General features: G+C 47.1%; 1 protein-coding gene and 1 non-coding gene across 2 annotated transcripts in view; both read right to left on the bottom strand.

Annotated features, from left to right (window-relative positions):
• Positions 1-1,614: 1,614 nt before the first annotated feature.
• Positions 1,615-9,135, bottom strand: part of HTR3B (5-hydroxytryptamine receptor 3B) — a gene marked incomplete at its 5' end in the record, with an annotated part of 33,855 nt that continues 26,334 nt past the window's right edge. Inside the window, 3 exons of the mRNA XM_024751694.1 lie at positions 1,615-1,850; positions 2,840-3,022; positions 3,156-3,366. Of these exons, the coding sequence (XP_024607462.1) occupies positions 1,615-1,850; positions 2,840-3,022; positions 3,156-3,366 (630 nt within the window). The remainder of the gene's footprint in view (positions 1,851-2,839; positions 3,023-3,155; positions 3,367-9,135) is intronic.
• Positions 2,358-2,461, bottom strand: LOC112404028 (U6 spliceosomal RNA). Its single transcript, XR_003004029.1, has one exon. It is a non-coding gene; the product is annotated as a U6 spliceosomal RNA (small nuclear RNA).

The following is a 9,135-nucleotide window of genomic DNA, read 5'->3' as shown; positions in this document are numbered from 1 at the left end:
CCACAGGAACTGCCATAAGATAGGATAATCAGTACAGAATTGGCTACTGAGGAGAACGAACCAGCAGTTGATTAGTTACCCAAGTGCAAGGTGATCAGGGCTCTTCTATCTGGACAGATGGCTGTGGGCACAGATGGGGAGCTAAGGAGCCATCGGGACTCTGATGGCTAATTTTCTGTGTCAACCTGGCTGGGCCACAGATATTTGTTCCAACATTATTCTTGGTATTTCTGTGAAGGTATCTCTTAAATGTTTAAAATCTTTAAACCAGTAGACTTTGAGTAAAACAGATTGTCCTCCAGAACGTGGGTGGGCTTCATCCAATCATTTGAAGGCCCTAATAGAAAAAGACCAACCTCTCCAGAAGAGAAAATCCAGCCAGCAGACCGCCTATGAACACAAACTGCAATTCCTCTCTGAGTCTCTAGCCTGCCAGAATACCCTACAGATTATGGATTTGCCAAGCCTCCACAATCATGTGAGTGTTATGGGCTGAATTGTGCCCCCCCAGAATTCATATGTTGAAGTCCTAACCCCCAATACGTCACAGTGAGACTGTATTTAGAAACAGGGCCTTTAAAGAAGTAGTTAGGGTTACATGAGTTCATAAGGTGGGCCCTGGTCCAGTGTGACTAGTGTCCTTAGAAGAAGAGGAAATTTGGACACATATGTGTCCAGAAGAGAACCACAGGAAGAAGGCAGCTATCTATGAGCCAGGGAGAGAGGCCTCAGAAGAAACCAACCTTACCAACACCTTGATCTTGGACTTCCAGCCTGCAGAACTATGAGAGAATCAATCTCTGTTTAAGCCACCCAGTCTGTGGTATTTTGTTATGGCAGCCAGAGCAGACTAATACAAGGATAGCAGATTATAATAAACTCCTTGAACCCAAGGGCCATGCATTAAGCCTATCCCCCAGCTCAGTGCCTTACACATGGTGCATGTTGATGAAATGTTGTGCTAGATCTGGATCGCCTCCAATAGGAATGCACTGCTGAGAAGGCACAGGGGAAGATAGATTTACCTGGGATGAAGGGAACAAGAGCTCCAGGATATAGATAAGGTGGGAACTTTGTGTTCTGGTTGGAGCAATGTTCCTTAGGGATCAAGTCAAGTGAAGAATGATCTGAAACTGACTTATTTTGTACTCTCTGGTGTGCCTAACACAAGGCCTAGGACTTAATCAACACTCAATACAAGTTTTGTTGAACGACCGACTGAATAAGTGACCAAGACAGGACTGGGAGATGGAGTGCTCTTACACCTTTTAAAAAACCATTTAAACACACATGTATGCTTGCATGTGCTAGAAATTTTCTGAAAGAGGTTGCTAACGGTGGTTACTTCTGGGGAGTGAACTGGGTAAGAGGCCAGGATTACTTTTCACTGGATACCTCGTACTGTTTATGCATTTTCATCATGAATGCATTATTCCTGGGTCATTCAATAGCTAATTCGATGATGTGCATCCCTGGGCTGAATGAAAAGAGGCAACAGGGGCTGGAGAACATTTTACCCCATCATTTGTCCCCTTCCAATATCCCCACAAAAACTTTTCAGCCTTCCCCAAGTGCCATGCAAACACATTGATGGAGACCAGCAAGCTTGGGTCTTCATAAGCCACTCCACAGCACCCAGAGGGAACACAGGGTGATGGTGTAGAACCCCAGCACAACAAGATAGCTTTGGAAGAGCAATCGGTCAAAGCGCTCCAGGAGGGCCAGCCACCCAGCCTCCTGTCGGTCCGCCTGGTCCTGGGTCTGGAAGTAGCTGCTGATACGTTGAAGCTGGGACCAGACTTCCCTCAGGGTCCATGGCTGGGCCTGGTGCTCCTGACAGATGGGGGACTCTACATGAGAGGAAGACACTCTAGGTGAGCCAGGGGCTACCAAGGCTCCCCCAGCCTTCCCATTGAAGCCGATGGCCTCAACCTTCAAGAAAGGTGGTGGGCAAAACTGGGCAGTGGGCTAGTTAGGATTGGGGACCCTCTCCCTACCTGCTGAGGGGAGGAAAGTCTGTGCTGAAGGAACCCCTGGAGAACACAGCAAGTAGGGTGTTTGTGTAAGTAGGGTGTCGAGGCTACATCTATCCGGGAGATTTTTCTGAGCTAGCAGCCAGCCCACGTTGACTTAGAGCTTCAGGGGCTGGAATGGTTCTTTTTCTTTTTTAATTGAGGTATAATTGACATATTATATTAGTTTCAAGCGTACAACATAATGATTCGATGTTTGTATACACTGTGAAATGATCACCACAGTAAGCCTAGGTAACATCCATCACCACACAGTTACAAATTTTTGTTCTTGTGATGAGAACTTTCGGAATGTACTCTCTCGGCAACTCTCGAGGATACAGTGAAAATATGGACTGCTTCATGACTTTGCATGTCATCCTTGCACAGGGGCCATGCTAACCTCTGTATCATTCCAGTGTTAGTATATGTGTTGCCAAAGGGAACACTGGGATGATGTATACTTTTGCACATTAAGCGATCAGATCCCACATGTATACAAACTATTTGTGTGTGTGTGTGTACGCGCGCGTGCACATGCATGCACTCTGCTATTCTGGAGTCAATGGCTCCAAACTGGAGAATAAAACAAGCTAAGGGGACCGAGGCCCTGATCTCTAGGCTGACATGTGGCTTCCTGGCAAGCCAGCAGGAGACGGTCTTCAGTCTCCAGGGAGGTAATGTAATATGCAGGGCAGAGGTTAAGAAGCAGGTGTTTCCATTTTTTCATACAGCTGACTCAAGACCGCCTGGTACTCCGCCCATGGGAACTAAGGCTGAGGGTGATAAAGCAGAACCAGGCAGGGACCTCAAGACTTCTCACAAACCTGTTACCCCAGTGAGCTGGGCCAAGGGATCCATTCCAGACCCTTCCGCATCGGTGTCCCCTCGAAGGCACAAGAAGGTCCACTCCCGCTGGCTGCACTGCTCATCATGGAGGAATTTGACCAACAGGATGGACTTGGATAAGCTGAGGACCAAGAAGGCCATGCAGACCGTGAAGAAGACCCCTGAGGGAAGGAGCCAATGGAGGTGGAGTTAGCAGGGGTCCCTGGGCCTCTTCCTTCCCCATCTGAAAGGCAACACCAGATCTTGGACAGAAGTAATGCAAGACAGGTACCTAGCGACCCCGGAGCTGCTTACCAATTAGAGGGGTGGTCACTGTGCTCTTCGGCACCTCATCAGATATGTTAAGCCTGAAGACGGTGTAGCCCACCAGCACGCTGGTCTTGAACACAATCCTGGCGTGGCAGGTGGGCGGGAGATAGAAGCTCCCCAGGTCCACGAGCATTAGGAAGATGCTGGGAATCAGCAGGCTCACAACATAGACCAGTGGGCGCCTGCGGATCACCACCTGGACACGGATGAGGAATCTGTTGCCAAGAGGGTCTAAGCCAATGGACAAATGTTTGGCCAAAGAACACTTAGCCAAGAACACTTTCTGCCATCCCAACATTTCTGCATAATATGAAAAGTCTATGTAGTTTAGAATAGGAGATTATCTTGTGGTTTAGAAAATAGAAAAAAATCCTTTAAGCTTTTACATAGAACCAATATTAATATTATTAACCATTATAAGAAGAAGCTACCATTTATTTAGCGCTTGCTCTGTGCCAGGCACTGGAATAAGTGTTTCATATGATTTCTCTTATTTAATCCTCACAACAGCTCTGAGGGCTGCTCTGAGGGCTGGGTATTATTATTTTTTTTTTAACGATTTTATTGGAGTATAATTGCTTTACAATGGTGTGTTAGTTTCTGCTTTATAACGAAGTGAATCAGTTATACATATACATATATCCCCATATCTCTTCCCTCTTGCGTCTCCCTCCCTCCCACCCTCCCTATCCCACCCTTCTCGCTGGTCACATAGCACCGAGCTGATCTCCCTGTGCTATGCGACTGCTTCTCACTAGCCATCTATTTTACATCTGGTAGTGTATATATGTCCATATATACACTACCACTCTCTCACAGGGCTGGGTATTATTATATCCATTTTACAAACCGGGAAACTGAGGTTCCTAGAGATTAAATTGCTTGTCCAAATTCACATAACTGGTGAGTGAGAAACTGTTTTAAAACCAGGTCTTACACCATAATCTTTCTTTTTAAACCATTTAGTTTGCAATATATTGTATTGGTTTTGGAGCACAGGCTCCGGACGCGCAGGCTCAGCGGCCATGGCCCACGGGCCCAGCCGCTCCGCGGCATGTGGGATCCTCCCAGACCGGGGCACGAACCCGTGTCCCCTGCATCAGCAGGCGGACTCCCAACCACTGCGCCACCAGGGAAGCCCTAGTCTCTCTTCTTACCTGGGATGCAAACACCTTAGTACCTGTGTATCTGTCAGAGTCTTGTTAGGAACAAAGAGCACAGTTAAACTAGGAAAGTTGAGGAGGGCTTGACAAGGTGTGGACAGGACATAGAGAAACCACAAGGAAGAGGACAGTGCCCCGGGGATTTGGGGGACTGCGTCAGCTCTTCCTACCCTTAGGCCTGAAGGGACCAAAGACCGGGAATGTGGTTGGAACTTGAGGGGACAGAAAGCTGGTTGGACTTGTGGCTTCCTCGTAGGAGCACAGCCAGCTGGCGGAGACACCGCGGGGTGGGGAGAAATGGAGAGATAAATGCCCCACTCACTCTCCCCCTCCTTCCAATCTCCTGCCACTGCCTCCCCTGCCCGCTACTGGCCAAACATGACGAGGAGTCCCAACTCTACAGGCCGTAGACCAGCCTCCAGGAGCAAAAGTAGACGTGAGGTGGGGACAACTGCAGATACCCAGCAGGGCCTGCAGCGCGGCTGGGCAGGGAGCTGCTGAGCAGGTTTTTTAGCTGGGAATTTGAGACTCATAAAATTACAATGATTGCTGCTGCCATTTCGTTATACCTAGCTTCTCTGGGATGGGAATAGGAGATGTCTGTAATTAACCCAAAATCTATTCTCATCCTTCCTGGAGAGAAACTATGATATGACAGGGCTGTTTCCCCCATCAGACACTTACTGCTTTGCAATGACCGTTTGAGGGTGAAAATGGCATTTTCTAATCCTTCATGGGGCCAGAAATAATACCTACCTTACAGTGGGTGTTCGATAAATGTTTACTGAACAAATGAATGTTCTGGGCCATGTTGCTGTTAGATTTGGAAAAAAATGATGTCTGAAATCTCCCATTTCTCTGATTCACCAAACAGCTGAACGATTTCTACGTGTCAGTTAGTGTGCTAGATACTTTTTCACATGGGATGTGATTTGTTTACTCTTCACTGTCAGTTTGTTGGGAGGTAATAGAGCATCCCCACTTTATAGATCTTTAAAAATAAAGCTTAACCCCCTAAGTAAGCTGAGTAAGTGGCAGAGCTGGGATGTGCTCCCACATCTTCTGGTTCCAAGCGCTGTGCTCTTTCCCATACAGCCTACTCTTGGTCTGATCAGACCTCTGAGCTGAGTTCAGGGTCTTCTCTCTCACCTCTGCCTCCCTCTCTGGACGAGGATCACACGGAGGGAGCCAGGTCAGAGACCAGGGAAAGAGCAGAAGGTGGTGGGCGAAGAGCCTGGCTGGGTGAAACCAGTTGTCACCTTGCTGGTGAGAGCAGGGCCTTCCCAGCCTTTGGGTCCTGAAGCGTGTCCTGACTCAGGGGAGTTCCGCAGACCAGAGCCATTCGGCGTATTGTAGTCGGGCTATTGTCTTTCACATGAGACATAACTGGCTACAAATATCTAAACCAGAGTGACACTCACTGCTTTGCAATCATTTGGTTAAAATACATTTTTACCCAAGTGCAGTCAACAAGGAAAACCATGACCTGTCATCAACCTGCACCTTTCTACTCCCTTCGTTGTGCTGTGACAGACATAGCCGTGTTTGGAGGTGCAGGGGGAAGGGAGTCAAGGGGCCAGGGTCCACAGGGGCTCTTGTGTTGTGAGCCCCACCTAGGCTGTTGGTGATCTAGCCATATGGGGAGATGGGGGCGACCAAGCCTGCTGTCTCTGGAGGGTAGAAGTGGGAAGACCCCCAGAGACTTCATGGTGGATGTTACATAAAGGAGATGAAAGGAATAAGAATACCACCCTAAAGAAAAGTACCAGTAGGCATGTTGGTTAAGCAGAAAGAGCCCAGACTTAGAGTCAAAGGAACAGCAGAGTTCCTAAGCTTCTCAATTTGATGTGCTGGTTCAAGTGATTCTGGATGGTATCGAACCTCTCCTTGCCTTGATTTTTCCCTTTTTGAAAAAGCAGTTTACTTTTGCCTTGCCAAGCATCTTGGGTACAATTGAGATTAGCTGTTTTACTCTTTAAATAAAGTTCCCGTGTAAATAGCGCATAGGCTGAGATGACTCTTCTCCACCCAGAGGCTGATGCAGAGAGTGAATGGAAATCTGGGACGGAACCAAACATGGGCAGTGTGGCTCCTTAGGGTCCCTGGTTCCTAGGAAAGTGCAGTTTCACCAAACCTCACGTTCTCCAAGGTGCCAGGGGAGAGGCGTGGCAAGAGCTAAGAGGCTGGGAGGCACGCCAGCTTCATGCAGTCACAAGGAGCCCGGCGCTGAGATGGGCCCATGCTTGGCTTTGTGCCATTTTGAGATTCTTAATAATTTTTAAGCAAGGGACCCTGCATTTTCACTTTGCAGGAGGCCCCAAAAAGTATGTAGCCTGTCCTGTTGTGACGATACTCCTCACTGGCTATCAACAATAGCTGAAAGTAAACAGGTAGGTACAAGGGTGGACGATTAGCTTGGGCTGTGACATAAAGCAGAAAGCTCTATGTCTATGTTTGGCTTGTAAAATCGTGAAACGAGACAGACCCTCCAGAACTACCTTAGCCATTTTTCTGCCTTTTAGCAAGGATGTTCCAATTCTTAAGACAGACCAAATAGTTCCTACAGTTTTGGTTTGGTTTTCTTCAAGCACAAAGGACCCACCTTTTTCTTTAAGTTGATCTGGGGGCAACGTTACCTATGGACTAGACTAATTTTCTCTACAAGCCCAGTACAGCCTAAAGAAACTCTAATTTTATCCCACAGTTTTCAGAAATGTTTTGTTTTCATGATCTCCTTTGATCCTCAAAGCCCTCTGTCCCCCAGCTCAAGAAACATGAATTGAGCATGAAGAGGGTATCAGACACTAACCTAAATGATAGAGTTAGAACTGGTGACAGGACAGGTCTCTACTCTTGCCCTGCAAACCCCCAACCCATGTCTTATGGGATCAGGAACCAGATTCTGATGGTTAGATATTTCACAAGTCTGCAGATCGAAGTTTGCCCCAGAATGGACCATACCCAGGGTCTATACTTGATTTGATGACAAGATTTGGGACTCTCTGAGTTTATGTGTAGGTGATATTCTGGTCTTAGAATCGGTACTGGAATGGGTTAAGACATTTGGGGATGTTGGGATAGGGCGTCTATATTTTGCACATGGGACAGACATGAATTTGGGGGAGTCAGAGGGTGGCAGATGGTACTGGGTTGAATAATGCCCCCCAAAATTCGTGTCCTTCCAGAAACTCAGGATATGACCTTATTTGGAAATGGGATCATTGCAGATGAAATTAGTTAAGGTGAGGTCATATGGAATAGGGTTGGCCCTTAACCCAATATGACTGATGTCCTTGTAAGAAGAAGAAAAAATGGATATCCTTTGTATCCATTCAAAGGATAATGCCATGTAAGGATGGAGGCAGGCATTGGAGCGATATGTCTACAAGCCAAGGAAAGCCAAAGATTGCTAGCAACCACCAAAAGCTAAGGTAGAGGCATGGAGCAGTCTTTCCCTCAGAGTGCCCAGAAGGAACCAACCCTGCCAACACCTTGATGTCAGATTTCTGACCTCCAGAACTGTGAGAGAAGAAATTTCTATTGTTTTAAAGTGGTACTTTGTTATAGCAGCTCTAAGAAACTAATACAGGCGACTTGGCCGGTAACACACAACGGAAGGATGCCACAGACTGGACTGGAATATTACTGCTTGTCTTTAGTTGTGTGTCACCATCATATAGGCTTAGGCACATAGCTTCTGGAGTCAAGTCCAGGCTCCACCAGTCACCCTATAACCGTGGTTAAGATACTTAACTTCTCTGCACCCCAATTCAAGCACTTGTAAAAATGTGGATCCTTAGAGGCTGCATCTCATAGAGATGTGAGGGTTATAGTACGACCTCTTAAAACAGCGCCTGGTTTGGAGTTAGTGCTTGGTTTTGTGGTCACTGTTATCATGTCTCCCTGGGCAGATTTTGAGGCCTGTGATAGGAACCAAGAGACTTGTTTTATTCATGCTTGTGTCCGCAGTGCTCAGCATTGAGCTTGGTGCATGATAGAACACAAAAGGTGTTCATTGAGCTGTATTAGAGTCTGTTAATAATGCTTCTTTTAGCTCCAGTAGGGTGGGAGAGTGGAGTGAGCCCAACGGGGGGCTCTCATCTTAAGGTCAGTGTTCTGAGGGCTGCCTCTCTGCAGGTCATGTCAGGCAGTGACCCCTGTATGCCAGGGGACGGTATGTCACCAGCTCAGTGAGACACCACTCTCTGCAGAACTGCCCCTACCTAGAGCCCATCATTTCTAATGGACTAAAGGAGCCGGTGCCTTTAAATTCCACAGAAGGGGAAGAAACAGCACTTTGGTTTCAGTCCGTATTCTCCATTAGACACCCTTCAGGTGTTAGCAGTATTATGCCACAATTTCGTTATCCATTAAAGCCAGGTAATAATAAGTACACAAAGGTATTTGGAGCCTATCGATGTTAATGAAAGAGATCAATCTAATTCAGAATGTGTATGTGGAGAGCTCCTTGGAGATGGAATAGGCCCCAGGGTTAGCCTCTAATTGCCTCCTTGATGGTAGACCTCACCAGTACTCAATTTTGCATGACCATCTTTATGACATAGTTGGAATTTTGACTCCCAGACTCACGCTTCATACAGAAGCCCATTCTCCTCCTCTCCCAAGCCCCTCCTAACATTCCCAATTCAGAAAGAATGGGAAAGTTGCGGCCATTTAAGTAAGATCCTTGCACAAGAGTGAGAGTTTCTTGGAATTAGACCATGGGTCGGGTTGGATTAGCAGAAAGTCCGTGATTCCAGGGTTACTTGAGTGACCCTGGAAGGGTTTCTAGGGGTCTAAAT

The sequence above is a fragment of the Neophocaena asiaeorientalis genome, unplaced genomic scaffold (genome assembly GCF_003031525.2).
Source record: "Neophocaena asiaeorientalis asiaeorientalis breed wild unplaced genomic scaffold, Neophocaena_asiaeorientalis_V1.1 scaffold479, whole genome shotgun sequence".
NCBI lineage: Eukaryota > Metazoa > Chordata > Mammalia > Artiodactyla > Phocoenidae > Neophocaena > Neophocaena asiaeorientalis.
This window is presented reverse-complemented; position numbering and strand designations above follow the sequence as displayed.